This window comes from Pieris napi, chromosome 15 (assembly GCF_905475465.1).
Source record: "Pieris napi chromosome 15, ilPieNapi1.2, whole genome shotgun sequence".
NCBI classification, from domain to species: Eukaryota; Metazoa; Arthropoda; class Insecta; order Lepidoptera; family Pieridae; genus Pieris; species Pieris napi.
Window position 1 is genome coordinate 2,668,051 of NC_062248.1, and position 25,188 is coordinate 2,693,238.

General features: G+C 34.1%; 1 protein-coding gene across 1 annotated transcript; it reads left to right on the top strand.

Annotated features, from left to right (window-relative positions):
- Positions 1 to 906: 906 nt before the first annotated feature.
- LOC125056821 (proton-coupled folate transporter-like) lies at positions 907 to 23,756 on the top strand. The gene is made up of 7 exons (XM_047660120.1): positions 907 to 1,910; positions 7,972 to 8,131; positions 10,356 to 10,457; positions 11,806 to 11,943; positions 12,317 to 12,400; positions 18,744 to 18,900; positions 23,188 to 23,756. The coding sequence occupies exons 1-7, from the start codon at positions 1,131 to 1,133 to the stop codon at positions 23,258 to 23,260; spliced, it is 1,494 nt and encodes a 497-aa protein (XP_047516076.1). The 5' UTR covers positions 907 to 1,130; the 3' UTR covers positions 23,261 to 23,756.
- The last annotated feature ends 1,432 nt before the right edge of the window (positions 23,757 to 25,188 follow it).

A 25,188-nucleotide genomic window follows, 5' to 3' on the forward strand; every position in this document is an offset into this window, starting at 1 on the left:
TTACATTCCTTAGAAAATATACTTCGTTTGAAAATATGTTTGAAACACAGCATTTTTTAAATTAAGATAATTTCATTTTTAATTTAACTCAAAACCATTTCAACCTATTCAGAGAGTAAGCAAGACCCTACACGCTAACACATCAGCCCTTCATACGCTCTTAAGATGGGCCCTTCGGGTTCGCTAAGTTAATATATCAGCATTTATATATTATTTTTATTACTACTATAAATAAAGCCAGTAATTTTCGAAACTGACCTTTGTATCGCGAACATTTTGGTTTAAAAATTCTCCGATAATGGTATTGTGTTTGACTAGTATACGTTACTGATTTATTGCCTGCGATTGAAACAGATCACAATGCGGTTTTTATTTTAATACAAAGCAATATTTTCATATATAAAACGATTGTTAATTACATTTCGAGCAGAAAGTTGGCATTTTTCATAAATTACGTGTTCGATTTGTGGCTGAAATTTTATTTAAAGAAAACCTTTTTTACCGGATTGAAGTTACAATTATTTTACATAATTTTAAAATTTTCCGACGTTTCACGTGCTTTACAGCGTACGTGGTCACGATGACTATAATACATAGCTTCAATCCGTAAAAAAGTGTTTTCTTTAAATATGTAAAAGTTATGTCAATAAAAGACAATACTATAAAATTTTATTATTAAAACAAGTGAAGACTTTAAATTCTATAATAGAACTGAGCACTAAACATTCGACAAAACTAAATGGTTTGATGTATGAATTTAAATTCTTCACAAGCATTAAAGACAGGAGTACAATGTCGACGTATAGTTCCTTGCAAATACAGCGTACCTTGACCGTGTATAATATCCACCTACTGTTTTACAATAACAGGCATTGGGCTAATGGGATAAGTGGTGGTTCGAGCAAGGTTGCGAGCGCGCTGTCTACACAGTCCCGCGGTCACAGCCGCTCTACTGACACTGCCTCACACTATATCAACAAATTGGTAAATGGCACCACTCGAACGCGTATCCGTTCAATCAAGTCAAGAAAAGAAGACTCAGTGCTCATCCTGAGATATAACGATCGCAATATCAAAACTTTAACAGATAACGTGTGAATCATGGTTGACTAAATCATATCATCGGAATCATGAATGGAATAAGTGTTAACGCCGAAAAACATGGACCGGAAGAAGGAAAGGAGAAGTCTAAAGCGTCGAGTGTTAAAGATAAACTACTGTCTATACGATCCAACATAACAGTAGAACCTATAATAGCATGTTACATAATGTCCAATGTGTTTTCGGGGCTTGCTGTTCAAAATCTGAATTTAGAAAAGGCCTGTCGAGTGAATCTTGGTTACAGTGATGAAGTGTGCTCAGCATTAAACAGACGACAGACAGAGAACTATACAACTGAAGAATCGGAGGTGCAGAAGTTGACAGCATCAGTTCAAGCGTGGAAGAACATCGTGCAGACAGCGTTTCCTTGCATTTTAGTACTTTTCGTAGGTTCTTGGAGCGATAAGACTGGGAAACGGAAAGCGTGTATTCTTCTACCCATCGTTGGAGAGGTTCTATGCTGCACGTGCTTTATATTGAATACTTACTTCTTCTACGAGCTACCTTTGGAAATAACGGCTCTTTCAGATCTGTTTCCATCGTTGACTGGCGGTTGGATAACCGTCTGCGTCGGTGTGTTCAGTTACATCGGTGATGTGACCACGAAAGAGATGAGGACCTTTAGAGTAGGAGTGGCAAATTTATGCATGTCCCTTGGAATACCAATAGGCATGTCACTTAGTGGTATTCTATTGCAAAAAATCGGATATTACGGCATATTTATGATATCCAATGTGTTGTATGTGACAAGTTTTATTTATGGATACGTCCGGTTAAAGGATCCTGATTTTTCTCAGGAACGACAGCGAGTAAGTTTATTTAATATTTACTATATTCTTGATAATTTAGGAATTGATATAGCTATTATTATTACTGACCAGTGTTGTCCTAGTGGTTTCTGCGCGTGACTTTCATGCCTGGGCTTGGTGGTTCGAACCCCGGCTGTGCACTAATGACTAGAGACTTTCTGTCTATGTGTGCATTCAACTCTCGCTCGTATGGTGAAGGAAAACATCGTCATACCTTAGACCCAAAACACTTGACGGTGTGCGTCAGGCACAGAAGGTTGCTCACCTACTTGCCTATTAGAGATGTTCACGGAACAGATACAGAAATCAGAGGCCTAGACCTAAAAGATTGTAGCCATTGGTATATATATATATATATATATATTTATTACTAAATTCATAGTTTATGTACTATGAAACAACGAATAACGTGAATAAGATTCAAACTAGTATCAAAATGTGTTAATCCATTTTTGCTCTGTGAAGTTTTATTGAATTTAATTACAATTCTTTGAATACATACGTGTAAAGTAGAGAATAACATATCTTTATATATATATATTACGAGTGTAGTTTGATCCAACTTAAAAGATAGGACAGCTTACATCTCAATTTATACCCGCAATATTATTTTATTGCAAAATATTTGTTTATTATTTGATAGTCACAATTCTAAGAGATGGCGCTGTGTTGAAAGTACATACGTTTCACATAAGCTACACTTTAATGGTATAACCACCATAAAAGCATGGTAGTCCCCATTATTGGTGTTCTCCTACCCCTTCCCTTGAATAGTTTGCTACTATGTAATATAGCAAAAACCTTAGCTACTGCAACGCTTGGCCGGTCTGCTAGTATAATATAATAAGTTAGGTTGTAGGGAGTTGGATCCAATTAACCGATTTTGAAAATTCTTTTACTAATAGACAGCTACGTAATGGCGTGTAAATGTCTTCTGACTGACATAGGCTGTATAAACCCGAGCACATAAACCTTTTCGTAGATATCGGATTTGCAAAGTCGAAGAAAAAATTTTGCAACGTTTTTTGTGTTGTAATGAATTACATTACAATACAAAAGAATTCTTAAGAATAACTAAAGTCACATTGAGCAGGATAGGATATGGTTGTGTTGTACAGTTGTATTATAAACAGGAGAGTCAGCGACAGGATATATCTAACTTTTATATTATATAAAAACAAGTCCGTCACGTCTATCGAACGCGAACAGACATCGCGAATACTACTACGCGGAAGTTGTTTCGGTTTTGTGTCAAGGTTTCCGGGTCACCATTGCCCGTGCCGGGGCGCGCTAGGAACAAACGGGCAGGAGGGTCGACTGATGTTAAGTGATACCCATGGACACTCACATTGCCTGTAGGCTCGCAAGTGCATTGCCGGCCTTTTAAGAATTGGTAATCGAATTGGTTCGGAAATACATACTTCAGTGAGTAGCTGGTTCCACACAGTGGTGGTGCGCGGCAAAAACTGCCTTAAGAAACGCTCAGTTGTGGAACGATGGACGTCGAGGTGGATGGTATTTTGTATTCTGCCTCGACGTCCGATAGTGAAACTCAGCTGCAGGTATTACCGAACAACTCCTCTGATCTAAAAAAACTTTAATACGAAAATAATATTAACGGCTTCATTATATTTTAAATATTAATAAGAATTAGGAACAAATAAAATCGAATTTCATTATTTTGTTTTGAATTAATAACGACCAATAATGTTCTTACCACCTGTGGTTACGTGTCGGTGGGACAATTTATTAAATTAATATTACTAGGCGGGAATTTCGGGATGATACTAGAGCCAACGAATTTATTGGATTCCGAAGTTAAACTTAGGTTTTAATAGGTATACAATTATTTATGTTATATATTAAATATACTGGTAAATATAGTGTTTATTAGTAAATAGATGTTAGTAGTATTTAATTTTGTACGAAAAAATTGTTTAAAAGGCCGGCAACGCACTTGCGAGGCCTCTGAAAATGAGTGTCCATGGGCGGCGGTATCACTTAACATCAGGTGAGCCTCCTGCCCATTTGCCTTTGGAAAAGGCCTCCTTTAAATCCCGCCATTCCCGTCTGCATTGTGCCACTCTGCCAGGTACCACCTGATGTTTCCTTATTCTGGTCTATCCATCTTCTAAATTGTTTTCCTCTTCTGCGTTTAGTGTACTATGGGCACCACTTTCTTGCTCCACTTTTCTGTTCCTCTTGCCATGTCCATACCCATTTCCACTTAAGGAACTAGGTCAACTTACGATGTTTTAATTGAAAATTACCAAAAATAGTATTTTGGCAATATCATAAGTTTGTTGTGACACCTAGTAAATAATAATGAAATTAATTGGTAGTCCAAGGTACATTTAGAGTATACAGTTACTAATGGACATATAATTTATAATAAAAGTAATCAAAACGAAGCATTAAGTCCTCTTAAAATAAATACGACATAGTAAGAATAATATGATATAAAAACATTTTAAGTGATGTTGAGAAATTAATTTAAATGTCAGAAGCCAAATTAATTGTAGTTAAAAGCTACTTTGAAATAAATAAATAATCCCGCAGAAATACATAGAAATTTGAACATTTATTTAAGCTATTTACTGTAGCTATATACTATATTTAAGCTATATACTCTATTTAAAGTTAGGATCCTAGAAAAGAACTTAAAAATTCTTAAAAGGTCGGCAACGCATTCGCAAGCTTTCGGCAATGTGACTTAACATCCGGTGAGCCTCTTACCCATTTCCCCTGTTCTATAAAAAATACTGGTATAGGAAGTATTTGCTATTTTCGATATTGTACCTATATTTAAAATTTCATATTATTTGTTTTTTATATTTATTGTTTCCGTAGCAGCTACCGCAACAAGATTTTGTCTTTGATTTCGTCTAATTTGTCAAGAGTTTTTAGTTTTTAGTTAATCTTTTATTTCAGTCAATTTACATAAAACCATAATGAATTACTTCTTCTCAGGCATTCTCAATTGATATAGAACAATTGAAAAACTTAAATAGTCCGTAGCATTCTTAATTGTCTTCATTTATAATATCTCAGGGTCTTAATTGCATTAATTTATCGCAAACAAGCCCTCATATTGGCTTGTATAGAGAAAGATATTGTACCGAGAATATAACCTTGATTGAGAACGCTGCTATCAAATCTTAAATCCAGGAACGCCTCACAAGTGACACGGAATCAATCGTGAGACAATGTTAATAGGAAGCTTAGGTTTAGTACTCGAATCATTCATCATTCTCGCGTACTCGGTCCTATGTCTAAAGTGATAAATTGCCCGCTACGCAAATTCGAGGGGAGTACGAGGTTCAGAGAGGTGGAAATTACAATGTCTTATCCAGTTTATTGATTTGCCAGTGTTAGTGGAATGTGAAAATGAATTTTCGATTTCTTGATGATTTTAGTATTCGCGTAAATCGACAGGAGCGAATTTTGTTGTTAGAACTTTCGAGAAAAATTACATCAATTAAATAAAAATAGCTCCTTTTCTTTACACATAATATATTAAAAACCCATCCACTCTGCCCCAACATGCGTCTCTTGATCAAACCGTGCCTGAAACCAGTTTTGTTTCAGCTTCCCTCTTGTACTACTCTACTTGTTTTTTATAAGTTGTACTACTCTACTTGTTTTTTATAAGTCTTTATCTTGCTATCAGTCTGCTAGACTATTAGCAGATGTGTTGAGAGCTGTTAGGCGTTCAGAGCAAAATCTCCATCGAGACTGCCTGTATTTCAACCGTGTCTATCAAGACTTAGGATTTGTCGCCTTTTAAGCCTATTTATTAGGTCCGGTAGGCTTAGTTGCGTGGCAAGCTTATTAGGATGCATTTCTAGCCTTTTTCTGTATTTCATACTCCAGGTCTTGATCTCCTCTTTAACAATTCTTAAAAGGCCGGCAACGCACTCGCGAGCCCTCTGGCATTGAGAGTGTCCATGGGCAGCGGTATCACTTAACATCAGGTGAGCCTCCTGCCCGTTTGCCCCCCGTTATATTAAAAAAAAAAAAAAAAAAACAGTTCTGATTTTGAGGTGCTCATGAACCTCCGATGTTTTTATAAACCACGGACAGTTGGATATAAACTTTTTGGTACTTATACGGCGATTTTTCCGGGTAAATCATGATGTTTTCCTTCACAGCCATGATGCGAACGCCCGACTTCAGGGTAGTGAGGCGTACACTCAAGCCATTAGGCCAACACTGCCCTAGAGATTAGATACAGCTTGGGAAATTCCAAAGGAAACTTATATACTAATGAACTTGCCTTATTTTTAAAACGATTTTATTTCTTTATTTTATAATCAAATTCTGCATAGATAGATGTTACGTTTCATATAGAAAAATGTTAAAACATCGGTAAGTATGGTTACTATTGTTTTTGTTATGATTTTAGAGACAACTTACTAAACTGTTTTGGTAGAATTAAGTAAAACGGTTGCGTGGCAAAAAAGTTTGCGTTAGCGATATTGTCGCCAATTTAGTTTTTTTATTTTTATATTTGCCAAGAAATAAATATAAAATATATGGACAAAAACAAAATCATTTACACTTATAACTATACAAAATAAATTGCCGCCGACTCCTCACCACAGATTTAATGACAAAATATCGAAAAACACTTCAAATCGAAATACAAAAAAATACAATTCGAAAAATTAATTCTACCGAATGACTTTGTTTTAATGAAATTTACCCTGAAAATATAAAATCTTTCTTTTTTTATAAAAAAAAAACTTTTTCTTATTTTACTCAGAGTGACTTATTGTAGCAATAGAGAAATTGTTAGAGTTTTAATATTTTATCCGGAAAACTATTTCTAAAATTCTTCGAAAAATTTTGACTTTTACTAAATGGTGTATTATCTACTTAATGTAATCTAATAGTAGTACGCGAATAAAGGCATTTTTATATCATCTTGTTATTAACAAAATATTTTAAAACTATAAATAATTGTCGATGTGAAGATCCGCCGCTAATAAAATAAATCATTAAAAAACTAAAATTTGAAAAGATTTGTCCCAGTTGCAGTGGCTGAGTACACTCAATGCTGGCTGTATTTCCTGGCGGGATTGCGGTACTTATATGTAGAGTGAGGAAATCACCAGTTTTGGGGTCACCGGTACTGTCTGCCAGGCGCCAACTTATCTTTGATAAGTGGCTATGCAGTTGTACTCTAACGGTCTCTACTCTAAAGGGAGTAAACCCAATATAAAAGATACTTGTCTATATTTTAAATAATAAATCTCTGGAACGATAGATCTGGTTTGTATATATTTTTTAATAATAGAAATATTTTCAAAATTAATATTTTTCCGAAATGGTCAAACAATTCGACTTAGGGTCCTTCAAGAAAAGAGCGTACCAATTCTTGAAAGGCCGGCAACGCACTTGCGAGCCTTCTGGCATTGTGAGTGTCCATGGGCGGCGGTATCACTTAACATCAGGTGAGCCTCCTGCCCGTTTGCCTCCTATTACATAAAAAAAATAAAAAAAATTGTTAGAACCCGTGTATAACCGTAACGTAATCTACTTTCCAGAGATATCATGTTTCCAACACTAGAATAAACGAATTATTTACACTAAATCGTAATCGATTTTGAGCATTATTCTATTACCACATTAAAATTTCATTTGCTCAGATTTCTTATCTTATTATATCTTTGAAAGTATCTTTCCACGAACGAACCGTCTCAAAATGTAATAGACACATTCGATCATATAAGAATTTTTTTTTATTATTAATTTTTAGTTATTATCATTATTATTTTTTTTGTTTTGTTTTATTTTTTTTTATTTTGTGGTTGTTTGTTTAATTCTTTCCTTTCATAGATTTCTTATGTTCTAATGTAATTGATGTGCGTGTTAAATTTGTGATGTCATATTTTCTTGTATTTGTTTAGGCATATTTGCATCCGTTGCATCCCTTATAATTTTTTATGTATTGTGTTTTTTTTTCTTATTTGCAACGAAGTGTAAATAAATAAAAATAAAATAAATACATTGTTTTAGAATGTATAAATAAATAAATAAATGCATCGCTCTGTTCCAGATACAGCCTGTGGGTTGTCGGGGATGGATATGTTCATTCTTCGATGTTGGTCACGTACGGGAGACCCTCACAGTGGCCTTCAGAAGTGGACCTGGTCGCAGAAGGCTTCGAGTTTCCTTGCTCATCGTTGTGGTGTGCGTTATATTCGGACCTCTTCATGGTAAGGGTTTAAATTAACTTATTGCGGAAGAAAGAAATTTCAACATCAACATTAGACTTTATTTCAAAGAAATAAGAATAGCTATATTTATTTTTATTTAATAATTCGTAGCAGTGTTGGCCTAGTGGCTTCAGCGTGCTCTCATTCCTGAGGCCGTAGATTCGATCCCCGGCTGTGTAACAATAGACTTTCTTTCTATGTGCGCATTTAATCGAAAAATTAATTAGTGTGATAAGAAAGAAATTACATGCACAATAATATAGTCCGCAAAATAAATTAACATATTATGCTAGCAACAGAATTGCATCGCTGCATCGCGGTTCGAATATGCTTGCTTTTGGTCCCCGGTACTGTCGATCAGGCGCTTGTTTAATCGACATCAAAAGTTAATTAGCATTAAACGTATGCATAATTTTCTTTTATTTATTACATATTTGTACAAACATAAAATGTAGCAAAGTTAACATATAACACATAATTTTTTGTTGTAATTTTTTAGTAAAAAAGAAATCAAATTAGTGAATTAATGTGATAGCACGTTAGTCGTAAGTGTAAATAGTACACAAGAACATAGTGTGCTATAAGTAGTGTGGGACACTTTCGTATTTTAAATATCCTTTTTAGTAAATTAGGTTTGTTTACATTACTTATTAGTCTGAATTCTTTGTGCAGAGACAATTTATAAAATAACATTAATTTCTTAACATCTACCCGCTCACCGTCTACAATGTAAAGATACGACTAAAGGACTGGCTTCTGAGCATACTTTGCGCAGTGTTAGAGATGCTTTTGAGACCTAGTATGTAGTTACACACTTTTTTCATTCACTCACACAATTGCACCCACACACTCATGCACTCAGGCGTATTGATAACAGATGAAAAGTAAATAAAATAAAATATATAATTACATTTTATATAAATATATTTTAAGGAATTCATACTTAAGTTTGTTATGGAAGAGCTGGGAACCCTGACACAGGTATTTCTTACTTAAAAGGGTTCCCAAATCTAACATTGTTCAGGCCGAGCTATGCTCACCAAAACAGCCCGAGCTGAGCTGTAAAGGCCCTTAAGGCCAACAGCGAGATTCCTTACAAAAAAATTACACATTTTTTTTAAAGTATAATTCTTGTCAATCGGGCCTAGCCCATATCCAAATCAAATCAAACAAGAACATCTTTGCAGAATTTAACTCCTGCCGTAATGTCAATGATCCAATTTCCGATTTTTCGTCTGTATTCTTTAAAATCGAAATTTCAGTACTATTATTACAGTTGTAAGAACCTCACAAACATCAAATATGGCTGTAAGTGGAAAATTAGAGGATGCTTTAATCTTTGAAACAATTTTGTTGAATCATGTGTTTACCGGGAAATAGTACTTATGTACGTGATTAGTAATTTAATACTATGAGGTATTTTTTTTATATTTCTGTAGGCGTTAATGTAGATTCAGCAATGCTTAACTGGGATGTTTGTATATATGTCATGTCTAGATTGCTTTACTAAATATAATCTTTCCATTTTGACCCCGCACGTGCTATACCGGAAATCATCGCGGGGACACCGCAAGTCTTTACCGACATGTATCAGGCACAGAAGGCTCATAAAGTATCATTATTAAATGATATACCTAAATCTGTAGTTAGCACTTATAAATTGTAGGACCAGGTGTCCACTGAAGTATTTCCGGGCTAATTCTACTTAAAGTCCTTCAAGAAAAGAGCGTACCAATTCATAAAAGGCCGGCAATGTGAATGTCTATGGGCGGCGGTACCACTTAACAACAAGTGAGCCAGGTGGCTCGGGCAGGCCCGTTTGTCCCCTGTTATTTAAAAAAGCTACAGTTTTTAAGTTATTAAATTATATAATCAAAAAAAGTAATACAAAAATCTTGATAATTACTCAAAACATAATTTTCTGCATTCATACAAACGTACGACTATGTACGACACGTAGCAATTACGACAGGTTTTTGAATTAAGAACTTTGGAATTTAGACCATAAAACAAAAGACGAATCGTATTTCTGTGATTGGTCAAGAGCATCTCTAGTCCAACATTCATCTCGAAGTGTTTTTTCGTTTGACTTGACGAAATGCGTGCCTTTGAAATTGCCTTTCACCTCAGGGTCTTCGAAGGTAGAAGAGTCTATGAGTCGAAACTTAGGGCTTCGAAAGACTGTATTAATAGGGTCATTAGTAATAATGTAATTCTTTTGTAGGTGAAATGAACGTGCTTTATCTGTTCATGAGATACAGATTCAACTGGGACGAGGTGCAATTCAGCATGTTCTGCACGTATAGTATCATTACTAATCTAGTTGGTAAGTCATATTATAAATCTTAGTAAATTAATATAGACACGTTTTAAACAAATTTCTTGAAACTCACATACTTGCAGGAACGACATTGTAGAAATTACTTTCTAAAATGATGATATGATGATGTTCAACATTTTTTCATACAAATATCTGCAGGCGTTTTGTTCCTTAGGATATATTACTTTGTCTAACTGTATCACGGTAGAGTTACTGGTGTATAACCCTCCATTAAATCTTTCACATTAATAAGCAAAAATCTCCTGTACAATCCTGTACACATAAAAATCGGTCTACCCATTTATTGCATTACGAATTTGCCGGGACAGATTCGATCGACTTCGTAGTGGCACTGTTAATGATAATATCAGAACGATTAGCTAATAGAAACTCTAAATAAACATATCAACCACTATGTGTACATCTTTATATAATACTTTTTGATTGTCACGGATAAACTAAGAAAATCAACAAAGTTAAAATGATGTTTTTGGTTTCCGTTTGGACATAAATTTGGATATTAATCAATAAAGCTTTTTATAAATTTTAGGAATACTTAAATGATCCTAATCCTTGGGATTGATTTGCTCCAGTTCAAACAATTTGTATGACAATACTTGGCGATTAAAAAGAGTGGCGGAAAGTTTCTTGCCAGTTCTTCTTACCCGCTCTACGCCCTTGACTTGCGAACTAGTAGTAAATGTAAATTTACAATTAATTTAACTTGACAATTCATAGGTGTACTTGTTTACCTACATGAATAAAGATATTTTGAGTTTGAGTTTGAGTAAATCTAATTTGTACATATTAGATAATTAGACTTATTTATAATGGTGTATAAACGAATTGTATTGTCTGTATTGTAATTTGATGAACAAGTTCAAGATATTCTCTCTCCCAATACTGTCGGCAGTCATTCTCTGAAATCTTGTACATTGCCAATTTAAACAATTGTTCCACTGACTTGAATCCCATCCACTGTCAGATATTCTTTAGGCATTTCGTGCTTACATTTAGAATTTTGGACATCATTATGGTCTGCAAAAGTCTGTACTGCTCGTGAGACTTTTCTCTGCGTGATGGTACGGTTCTACCGTTGAAGTTACTAATATAATTAACTAGCAAACTCGGCGAACTCCGTTTCGCCACCAGATGGCTTCGTTTTATGTAACATTTCGTTTGGTGATCCCGCTTTTCTATTGAAATTTTCTTTGCTATAAACGGAGCGGAGCCCGAGACCTTTCCAACGAATGCAAAACCGTGGAAATCGGTTCGTGCGTTCTGGAGTTATAGCGTCAGAAAGGAAAACCCGACTTATTTTTATATAGTAGATAACATAATGTTATTATTTCAGGAACTCTATTCTCTATTAGCATCTTCAGCGATTTCATGAAGTTGGATGACTCTGTGGTGGGCATCATTTCTTGTACCAGCAAAATCCTCGCATCTTTTATCTTCGCTTTTGCTACCACTACCACCGAAATTTATATTGGTAATAATCATTGACTTTTGTTTACCGCCAGAGCGGCTGAGTCGGCATGGGTTCGATTCCCGAAAAAAAAATGTCTAATCAATGACATAGATGCCAAATTGTGTGATGATGATGTGTGAGAGGTTGCGATTCATAAAATACATATTATATTAATGACGTAAGTATATTTTTAAAAACATAAAAAAGTAATCAAAATTAATCTTAATAATCAGACAGTGTTAAATTTGAATATTTTTGATAGCATTGTAGTTAAATAATAAATTTTAATTTAAGTTTTTTAGATACCCACACAGGTAATTAATGTTGACAGGTATTAAAAGTTTAATAAATAAATTACCTTTATATAATTAAACCTAATTATTTATACTTTTAGCGCCGTTAGTGGAAATATTCAACGGGACGTCTTTTATAGCTATGAGATCCATTGCATCAAAACTTGTGACAAGCGAAGAGTTGGGTAAGCTACTTTTAGTAAACTTTCGTTATTAAGCATTTTTAAGACAAAAAAAATATTGGTTGTTTGTAAAGTAGGTTTACGATCGAGATGTTTACGTGATAACGTCTTATTGGTGATATAAGTTTTTGGGAAGTAAGGAATTAATGAAGATAACAATTTTTTCAAATTTTAAATTACATCTATCGTTTTATTCACACTTTTGATGATAAATTTCGGGTGTAAAACGACAAGTTTACTTATTCGACTATGATATACATTTTTCTTCATACATTCACGGAATGACTGGCAGCGCTCGAGATGAGACGGGAGATCGGTCCGTCTCTCTCTCGTTATACCTGCGATCGCGCTCGTGAGGTTTTGGTGTGACACAAGTTTCTGAACATGTCACCCGACTAAAACGATTTTAAAGACGTTATCACGTCAAAAATCGGACGTCCAGGCTAATACGAAATTCCACCCGTATCACCTACACTCCACAAGTGAGAGTTTCATAAGGCACTTTTTGCCGTGCACAACCACTATGAGGAACCAGCTGCCCCCAGAAGTATTTCCAAATTCATTCCACATTGGATTCTTTAAGAACAAAGCGTACTAATTAAAAGGCCGGTAACACACTTGCGACATCAGGTGAGCCTGCTTGCCCTGCAATCATAGCACCTTGCAAACATTTTGTAAAAAGCCGATATAAAAAGAGTGGACAAGAGTTTGTTGCCAGTTCTTCTTGTTTATTTTTACATTATAAACATAGGTTGTTAGTAAGATGTGTTGGCCTAATAGTCTTCATCGTGCGATTTTCATCACAGCCTTGCGATTCTGTAACTCACTTTTCGAACTCACACAGCGGTTTTCACAGCGGCGGTCGCGGTTACAGAATCGCAAGGCTGAGGTCGTAGATGCACGGCAGGGCGCACTTTTTTCTATGTGCGCATTTAACATTCGCTCGAACGGTGAAGGTAAACAGCGTGAGAAAACCGGCTTGCCTTCGGGGTCTAACGACTGATCATCTACTTACCCTTTAGATTGACAAATGATCATGAAACAGATACAGAAATCTGTTGTTCAGACCTGTAAAGGTTGTTGCACCACTGATTTATTTATTTTATTTATAAACATATATTTTTTTTGCTAACATTTTCTATATCTAACAAAAATAATACTTTATACGTAATATAATGCCTTGAAAGACAACGGTCTCTCGCCCTTGTCATGCACAAAGCACATCAATAAGGCATTGAACAATAGTAGATACAATTGTTTGTAAATTTTATAACGTGAATCTAAAATATTAATAAGGAAAAACAATTCTTGAATTGAATTAAATAGATTTATAATAATATTTGTAGCGATTTATTATTTTACCTTGGAACTTAAAGATACATAATAAAAAATATATTTTATTTACTTTAATTTAGTGTTGTCTTTGATTGACATAACCTTTACACATTTAAAGAAAAATCTTTTAAACCGGATTTAAGTTATGTATTTCTATAAATTTACTACTATTTGACATAATTTTAAATTTATCCGACGTTTCGCGTGCTTTACAGCGTGCGTGGTCACCGTGACCGGTTAATCCGGTTAAACAGTTTTTTCTTTAAATACTTTAATTAATTATATAATATAACTAAGTATTTACAATATTCTTAACATATTAATAATAAAAATAAAAAATTAAATTAAAACAAATTAAAAAAGTTTGGGCCCTGTGTCAGTGTACCTTTAACGCTGGCAGCATTTCCTCGCTGTATTACGATACTTATTCGTTGAGTGTGGAAAGCACCAGCTCTGGGGTCACCGGAACTATCTGCCAGGCGCTAATTTAAATCTTATATCATCTGGCACTTGAACGCCACGGCACGTTGTGAAGACTCTTATATTTGAGCCGTTTTTTATTTTCAGCAATATTTGACTGTTAAATCTCTATAATTTACTGTGATATACCGTTTTACCCGTTAATTTGGTCATTGCATAATGTTATGTAAAATCCGACCAGTATAGTAAATAAAAAACCTGCTCTGCAGGCACATTGGTACATGACCATACTTCGTGCTAAAAATAGTCGAGTAAAAAGATTACAATAAATTTATGTTACAATGTATTTAATACTAGTACATGTCTCTCATCTTAGCTACTATTTTCCAATTCCCCGCTATCTCTTTTATTTAATCTTTCTAGTGGGCGTCCTCTCTTTTTTCATCCCACTGGTCTATTCCAAACTATCTTTTTAACCCATCTGTCATCACAAACGCGGGCAATGTGACCGGCCTGTTTCCACTTTAACTTTCTTGAGTCTGTTATTTTTTCTTTTCTCACAGTGGTTGTCTGGAAGAGATCGCTCGAAAGCGATAAGGCCGCCAGTTTCCTTTCCTTTACTTGTAATTTTGTTAAATTTTTATCTCATAAAGCAACAAAGTGTAAATAAATAAATAAATATTACACTTTTTGTACCTTTTCCTTAATTTTCTTCTTGAAATAGACAAATAGAAGAAGAATAGAACAACCCATAGCGCTTTGCCATACTCTAATCATCTTTAATAGCGCCTTATTAATAAAGTGTTATAATAAGTATACTAAACTTAGAGGATTCATTCATTAAAATTGGCATGACATTTCACACATTATTCATAGAGCTTTCTCAGACTTTCCGACAAATACTTGTTATATTGTCAATAACTTTTCTTAACTGGCTTTTAATCGTTTTCGGCATTCTAAATAATATGCAAGAATTAGACCACGCACAATCGAATTGACATCACATTGACAGATGATACAATGGCATCTTAAACCTTATTGTCGGGGGCCTCATAACATAGCGGTCTTATTAAGTGGCAGCTATAGCCCAGTCATATTAGGTAAAAAAAGGGGTCAACCTCGGAATGAAAGATAATAAGCTACAAATTGGTATAGACCTTTGTTTTGTCGTTCTAAATGTTGTCTCAAAAGTCACAAATGATACCGTGTCCGCGTCTTAAGATATTGAAGGCCAAAGGTCATAAAAATGGGTTTTTCGTGAATATCTCGCTTTCTATTGCTTAAATGATATTTGTACTTTTTATAAAAGTTGTAGAGTATAAAATTTTTTTTTTTTAATACGGTCAACCGTTTTTGAGGTAGAGCGCGAAGAGTGCGCAGCGCACAGTCATATATGGTCCTATGTAAGGTCAAGCGTGAGTTACGGTTATCAGTACGTTATATCAAGTCTATTATTTATTAAATTATTATAATTATTAAACAATGGCCATTATTTATGTAGTAATTTTTAATTGTTGATATTTTATTAAAATCAGTAACTTAATTATTTGTATTTAACTATTCAACTATAGTATATTATTAACTCTGGAATATATATTTTTAGTTAAAACGTCATTACATACGTTTTCTTCAAAACGTGTAATTTTTTTTAATACTTATATACCTGGATATACTTGACCCTACCCTATGACCTTTTCTATTTATAGCCGGGACAGATGTTCTATTGTATTCAAGGCCACTTTCTCTTTTAAGGGACCACTTTGTATTCGTCAAGATTATTCGTTAGTTTATTAGTTACTTTCTCCATTATTTTAGATAAATACATTTAATATTTACAAACACATTATGGTTCAGAAATTGTTGTTGTATTTGACGGATATTCGGACAATAGTAAAAATATTAAAGCAATGGAACAACAAGGAAGAACTGCTGCACTTTCTAAATCGTATGAAGTTTGTTTTGACGAAACAATGATTGTGCCAATCAGCCAAGAGAAATTTTTATCAAATCGGTCCAATAAAACAAAATTTATCTACATGCTTGTCGAAAAATTAAAAACTATTGATATCACAACAAAACAAGTCAGAGATGATGCTGATGTTCTCATCATCGAGACAGCTATTGCATTATCAGAACATCAAAAGACTGCCGTCATCATAGGAGAAGATATTGATTTGCTCGTTTTTCTAATTGGACGTACTCAATCACATCAACAGGAAATTTTCTTTAAAAAAGTTGGGAAAGGCAATGTTAAGACGCAAATATACTCTTCCAAAAGTTTTGATCAATATCCGCGTACTAAAAAACACATTCTATTTTTACACGCATTTAGTGGCTGTGACAGGACTTCTGCGCTATTTAAAAAAGGAAAAAAAAACTGTTACTAAAGCATTGGAGAAAATTCCCAATTTGGATAAACTGGTGGAAGTATTTCTACAAGAAAACTGCCCGGTACAAACATTATTTGAAAATGGAGTGCGCATCTTGTTGGCATTATATAATGCTCCAAAATCTGAGGACATTGATCATTTTCGCTACACGCAATTCATTAAATTAACGAAACAAAATAAAATCGCGTCTACTACCAGATTCAAACGTGGTTAGGGAATGACTTAGAACCTCAAGAATGGGGCTGGATGCTTGAAAATGGAATCCTGGAGCCCATAAGAACGTTATTACCTCGTTCCCGCTGTGGATGCCGAAAATCAGGGCTACTATGTTCTTTAGCTTGTGGCCAGTGCAATGGACAAGCTTGCCTGAACGCTGCACAATATCCAAGTAATCCCGATGAAGAAAACGCATACGATCCTGAAATTCTGGAGGGTTTGGAGATGAATATGACCGATAATGAGGATGATGACAATGAATTGAACGTTTTCGAGCGACAACAAGAAGAAGACGACGAAGAAGATGAAAATAACTAGCTTCTATTCACAATTTTATTATAATTAAAACCAATAAAAATTCTTATGATATTTAAATTGACATTTCAACAAATGTATAGTATGGCATATTTAACGATAAATAAAGATATGCATAAAATATATCCCCTTATTGTCTTTTTAACTGAAAATATATATTCCAGAATTAATAATATACTATAGTTGAATAGTTAAATATAAATAATTAAGTTACTGATTTTAATAAAATATCAACAATTAAAAATTAGTACATAAATAATGGCCATTGTTTAATAATTATAATAATTTAATAAATAATAGACTTGATATAACGTACTGATAACCGTAACTCACGCTTGACCTTGCATAGGACCATATATGACTCTGCGCTGCGCACTCTTCGCGTTAAAAAAAACATGAGACGAAAATTGTAGAGAATTTTATACTCTACAACTTTTATAATAAGTACAAATATCATTTAAGCAATAGAAAGCGAGATATTCACGGAAAACCCATTTTTATGACCTTTGACCTTCAATATCTTAAGACGCGGACACGGTATCATTTGTGACTTTTGAGACAACATTTAGAACGACAAAACAAAGGTCTATACCAATTTGTAGCTTATTATCTTTCATTCCGAGGTGAAACCCCTAAAATGACTGGGCTACTAGGTGAGGGGTACCGGGTTCGATTCCCGGTTCGAGGGCAAGTTTTAATTTAATTTAATTTGTTCTCGGCCTTTGGGAGGGTTGTGCGGGCGAGTGCCTAAACCGTACATGGAGGACACGGTCGAATATCTAAAGACAAGCACGAATTATAAAAAATCCTATACTTGACGCTGGCTAATGCACAAATCGTACCAGAGCCATAAAAAAAAGGGTGCGTGTACTTATGCACGCGCGTAAGAAGTATACTTCTTTGGCATTATTAGAAATAGTTTTTGATTGCATGCAAATAATTAATTACAATTAAATAATCAAAGATTGGAAAATGAGTCATTATAGTCAATAAAGTTCAGTTTACATTTGAAAAATTAAATAAATAAATATTTATTATTATTCTCTTACATTAAGTGTAACATAAATTCTATTATTATTCGGATGTTGTTTTTAAACATAAGTCCAATGTCGTAGCATCTTCCGTGAGCAACTTCATACTGATAATTTTGTGTAACGGTGCGCGCGTATCGTAAAATTTCACTCTCATCAATTTTTCATAACGCGCCTAAAGAAGAAGAACTTCAAAAAACAACCTTATTGTCATTTGAACAAATTAAATTCTAGAATTTCCGCAATATGGCAAGGTATTTTATTAGTCAGGCTTTTTTTCATTAAATGGACTATCCAACACAAAAGGAGTGTTTCATAGTTCCTAAGATTACCGTCTATAGACAAAGATCAGCCCTGCGATTCTGTAACTCACTTCACGAACTCACACAGTGGTTTTCGCATCGGCGGTCGCTCTCAAATCAGTCGTGAAGCAGTCATTTTATGATTTGGCATTCTGAAAAGGTGGGAGCTTGTACTTTATTGTTTATCAGAATGCCAAATCATAAAATGACTGCTTCACGACTGATTTGAGAGAGACCGCGGATGCGAAAACCGCTGTGTGAGTTCGTGAAGTGAGTTACAGAATCGCAGGGCAGTTTTTTAATCTAAGTATATAGCGCAAATATTGTCTTATTTCAGGTAAGGTGAACTCTTTATTCGGGCTCGCAGAAGCCATGATGCCACTGGTGTATGGTCCACTATACTCCCGAGTCTATATGGCAACGCTGACCGTTCTTCCGGGGGCTGTGTTTCTCCTTGGAGCTGCTATGACTGTGCCCGCTGTCGCTATATTTGGGTAATATTATTAACAAAAGTACTATTTCGTCTCTTTCTATCAAATTGTGTTTACGCTAAGATGAATAGAGACAAATGAGTTCTTTAGTTTTAACATTGCAATCGAACTAATTTAATTTGCTGTAAATGGACAAAAAATTTCTTACACAATATTTATCATTTTAAACGGAATAAAGATATAGACTCATTTTCATCAAGTGGAATTTCTTTATCGTGTATGATAGTTTTGAAAGTGACAAATGTTTATAAGTATATAATACTATACTATACGCATACAAAGGAAGGTAGGAAATCGTAGAGTACCGATCGTGGTATATTTTCCGGCAGACTAAGGGTCGATTCGACCAAACTTCAATTTATACACGAGTAACTATACCAAGAATAATCTATTCCATGATTTTAATCTCGAGTAAATCCATAGTCGTTTGTCCACGTAATCGATAGTATAATTGCGCTAGGAATAACAATACGCGAATAGCAAGAGAATGGTGAACGAAAATAAAACTCGGCAAATAAATGTTGTTCTACAACGGGACAGTGTAAGAGCATACATCATGTTAACTCGATTTTGCCGTATTATAGTGTGAAAAAGTAGCTTTTAACAGGTGTCAAACGACAACAAAAAGTTTTTATTTCTTGTTTGTTTGAGGCTTTCGTCTAAAAAGGAACTTCTGTTGAGCCTAGTTGAATTTCATTCTAATATTATAGAAAATCAAAAATCTAAAAATAAATAAATAAATAATAAATTGTTTAAACGTTTCATTATACAATGCCAGACTATTAATTTAGTGCGTTGCGTGGACTTGAAATTAAAACACAGAATACATATTTGTGAAATGACAGAAATCAGCTGATTGGACTGACTGACGCCATTAAATTATTCTAGGAATAGCTGTTATTCCGTGCGAAACGGCGATATAGTAGCAATTCCCGAATAAGCCCACTATTAGAATTTGTAGTTGGTAAAACGTAAAATTGATTTACTCTCGATTAACTGACGATTTATTCTAAGATTAAGATTTACTCTTGTTTGGTCGAATCGACCCTTAGTCAGTGTCTTTAGATGAAGTATTTTTAAGACTTTTACTTCTTGTGTGTACGAACTCATTAAAGGATTGGCAATTTGCGTAAGATAAGAGGGATAATACTTTGAGCATTAATTTACAAAAGAATATCCACTTAATTGACTACGGCAGATTCACATATGTTTTTACTTTGATTAAAATGATTAATTTCAGGCTGTTCCTTTCTTTTAAAATACTATGTTACTTAAGAAGAGTTATTATTATTTCGATTGGCATCATAATTAGTTTTTAGCCAGTCTTTCGGTTGGCTTCATAAAAGTAGGGGTGTTTTTTTATATTTAAGTCGGTTCGATTCCCAGACGAGGCAAGTAATTTTTAGAAAATCTTTGAATGCAGGACTAACTTTTAAAATTAACTTAAAGTCTTCTTTCAGTAAAATACCCTATCTACGATAATTAAGGTACTTTCCCTTCATGTTTCTTTGGGACGCCCTGTATAACCCCACTGATAATGTAGTAGGAGCTACATAGGTACATGCTATTTGTATTTTTTCAAATAATATTTGAATTTTCCATACAAATTATTGTTTGACGTATTCGCTTAAGAAATTTGTCTATTATTTGTTTCGAAAAATTACTTTGACAATTATTTGTCAATATTAATTTGGGTGGTATTTGTTTTGTGTAATGGGGTCATCAGGACATTGACACTCGCCAGTTTATGATAATGATAATGATAACAATATTTTCGTTGTTCTATTCTAATACACGTAACAATAGTGACGTGACTTTTGAACCCCAGCAGTTAAAGACTTTTATGTGCTAGTAGGTGAACATCGCTAGAAAACCGACATAGACTTAAAAAATCGTCGGCGTGTGTCAGTTTTTTAAAATTGAATTCGGAATATAACAATGATAATAATATTTATGTTAAACCAGTATAAATTGCTTATCAGCAAGCTCGCGTATATAATGTGTCCCTTCTTTAGGACCTCGGGACCGTATCTCTCTTGGTACAGATACCGGCAAACTTCTTGAGCATTAAACAAGGGAGTGGAGGAAAGTTTGCGCATCGGACACAAACGTCAACTGATTTACCAATCACGCGATCGACACGTCACTCTGCCGCCGTGGCGCACAACCGCCCGTCGCTCCCAGTGATACCTAAAAACGCTTTGCGCAGGCAAGGACATTTGTTCAAGATGTTTGCCGGTATCTGTAGTAGGGTATTAATTTATATGAGATACAAACAATATGTTTTACTTATAAAAACACACATAGACATCAATTATATTACAACATAAAAAATTAAACACAAGCCAACAGTAAGAAAACGAAATAGAAAGTTAAACCTCATTAGGAGCGTGATATACATAAATATATCAATATTTTTATTGGTTTAAGTAATTAAGTTGTAAAAGCGAGAAAGCCGTTGAAATATTTAAAGTAGATGATCATTAAGAGTGATTTTGGTTGGTATTTTTTTAACAAGTAACATATCAATTAATTTTATAACAATGTATATAGTTACAATGCTAGAATGTCTTTATTATTATTATTAAAGGTTTATATTGATAATTTTTATAACTGTTATTTTAATGATTCTAGAAAATAATCAGAAATTCAATGCCACGTATTTCCTTTCACTAATAGTTGTATTCACGAAACCAGTTGCAAATAGTGTTTATTGGAGAAAGCTTGACTTAACGTTTAGATGTCACAATACATACCAATGTAGATAATAAAGACTAGCTGCCGTGTGAAGCCAAGATCTTGTTAAAAATAACTGGCAATGTTCTGCAACGAAGAATCAATTAAAATAATGATTATGAGTAATAGTAACTTCTTAACAAAAAGGTTCTTTTTATTAAATAAAAAAAATATAGGTTGTTTGTAAAGTAGGTTTACGATCGAGATGTTTACGTGATAACGTCTTATTGGTGATATAAGTTTTTGGGAAGTAAGGAATTAATGAAGATAACAATTTTTTCAAATTTTAAATTACATCTATCGTTTTATTCACACTTTTGATAATAAATTTCGGGTGTAAAATGACAAGTTTACTTATTCGACTATGATATACATTTTTCTTCATACATTCACGGAATGACTGGCAGCGCTCGAGATGAGACGGGAGATCGGTCCGTCTCTCTCTCGTTATACCTGCGATCGCGCTCGTGAGGTTTTGGTGTGACACAAGTTTCTGAACATGTCACCCGACTAAAACGATTTTAAAGACGTTATCACGTCAAAATAGCCTTTATCGAGATATTTACATTAAGTCTCTGTCATTATTTTTAAGTACTTAGTAATCGACTTTCGACGGAGTTAAGGCCAGCTCCAAATTCTTTTTTCTTCCCACTGGGCTATTCCAAATAAAGGTCTTCTTTACCCATCTGTCATCACAAATGCTGGTAAAGTGACCAGCCCATTACCACTTTAAATTTTTGATATGTGTTACGACGTCTTTTATGTTGGTACGGCTTCGTATCACACTGTTTTTAACTTTGTCTTTATGTGTCAACGAAGAATCGAACGCGCCAGTCCTTTAGCATACTCCAATATTCTTTATTAGCGCCTAATTGAAAATCCACGTTTGGTTATATATGTTCTGACTGTTTTTTTTATAGTTAAGGTCGGATTTCAGAACTTCTTTTAATGCCCAAAATTTGTTCCATGCTAGGTTTATTCTTCTGCAGACGTGGCATTGGCAAAAACTGGTCGTTCCTTGTTAGTCACCATTTTTGTTTTGGTGGTGTACATTTCTAGGCAAGCAGTTCTTGTAGCTGATTTTTCTTACTTTGCATAAATATGAAATGGGAGATAAGTTCAACATTTAGCCCTTGACTCCACAGACAATATATGACTTGTTTTGTGTAGATTTGGGATGTAATTTACGTTCAAGATTTTACTTTACTCACAAACCAAATATCTACCTAATAGTAGAAATCTTATATAAACAAGAGTACACTTGCGAATATGGCATATATGTATGATTTGTTTAGTGAACAACACATATAATATTAACGCAGGTATATGAACTACTAGCAGCTATGTTTATAGGTAATATACGCTTATAAGAATTTAAGAAAAATAACATACAGAAGTTGGATATTCCTTATTAGCAAGTAGGTGATCAGGATTTTACATATGTTCATATTTGGGTTTGAGATACGTCGCTAAATGAATTATATTTGCACAGCGCAACACGACGCGGCTTCTACGAATTATATGTATACAAACATTCTTTTTTATGTTTTGCAGTTGGATGTACTTCGAACAACGCAAGGACGGCAAACAGGTTGAAGAGGTCGAAAATGTTAGCAAAGATGCTTAAGTACGAATATTAATGGCTCACTTTTTATCTTATAATTTGATTTTAAAATAATTTTTCGCTATTTATGTAAATGTTTTAAAGTATTGTTTTCATTTCATCCTGATGTTTTTATTATAATAGTATATTTTACTATCCCGTTTAAATGTGAAGGTAAATTAACGTAATATATAGCTCAGGGTATCTCACAAAGTTTTTAGGAATTGTTTTTGTTAACATTTAAACACTAATAAGAAAATGAAGCGCACCAATACAACCTAACCCAACTCCGTATACGGACTCGCCTGTCTACCGATAGCGAATAAATACTTCGGCCATACAATACGCAGAGGCGATGAGAACTTGGAGACACTGATCGTGGTTGGTAACAAGGAAGATCACGTGACCGTTCACCAACCAGATGGACTGATCAAGTGAAAGACTCATCGTCCTCAAATCTATACAGTGTTATAAGAGGCGATGGATAGAAACCGATGGAAACAAATAGTTCGCTCCAGACGCTTTCTTGCTGACGACGATGGTCTGAGCTGCCGAATGAAGAAAGAGAAGAAAACACTTTTTTAACGGATTTTAAGTTATGTATTACTATTTACAATTATTTTACATAATTTTAAATTTAACCGACGTTTTGCGTGCTTTACAGCGTGCGTGGTCCGTTAAAAAAGTGTTTTTCTATGTCTAAATGTTATGTCAAAGACAATACTATGAGAAGAAAATTAATAAATTTAATCAGTTTTCTCGATAATATAATGTTCTCATAATTGATTTTGATGAATTACAAAACAAATTTATCTTTTGTACGCAATGTTACGCTCTGACTTGTTTTGTCCTTTAAATTTGGCATTTAGAAGTCGAGGTTAAGTTAAGGTAAATTTAACTTTTAAGACGCTCAAGTGCGAAATCGTTTTTATTATTAAAATCATCGAAGTTCCGAATTAAAATTGATTTAGCACTCGAGTACAATTGTATTTAAAATAAAGATATGAAACATACATTTTCATTACCTTATCTAATAATAACCCTTTATTCGCTGACCTTACCGTAGTAGTAGTAAACAGTAGTATTCTTAAATCAAGAAAAGAGCGTACCAATTCTTAAAAGGCCGGCAACGCACTAGCGAGCCCTCTGGCATTGAAAGTGTCCATGGGCGGCGGTATCACTGCCCGTTTGCCCCCCGTTCTATAAAAAAAAATCTAATTTACATAGCGAAAATAATAATTTATTAGCAACCACTTTGGTCAGGTTGTCTGTCGACATAGGCCTCCCTCAATTGTTGTCATGTCTCTCTATCCTTGGCAGATCTTCTCCATCATTTTTATAGATCGCCATCTTTTAATTTGACCTTCTCGTTTTCTTCCTCGGATACCATTTTCATTACCTTAAAAACAACCAAATATTAACTATAAATTTAAAATTAGAATTGACAAAATGATTCCGTCTCACTTTCTAAAATCCAAATCGAATTACCGGTTTCGAGTTACGATAGCTCACACACACAACTAACAGCTCTACAAAACAAAGGATTAAACCTTCAAAAGTTTGAAGACAGTTTTACTTATTACTAATAAGAATCATGATGTTCTATGAATGTGACTAGACCATTTCTACGGGGCAGCTGAAACGAGGCAGCGGGTTACTTATAGGTAGGTAAGGGCTAAGAAATGGGCACCTGTAACAACAGGAGATTTTATTTATTTGTTAGTAATCTTACAGTTAATAAATAAAACAAAACACTTAGACAATATAGAAAGCCAAAACAGATTACTTAGATAAACAATATTTATGAAACAGAAAACAAGTAAGTACAATAATAGTAAAAACAACTGAAATTTAACATTAAACAACAAATAGTACTTAATATTACAAAGACAAAAAGTGCGTGCGTACAAAGTATAGATGTCAGTGAAACTTCTTAGTAAATTAATTATTAC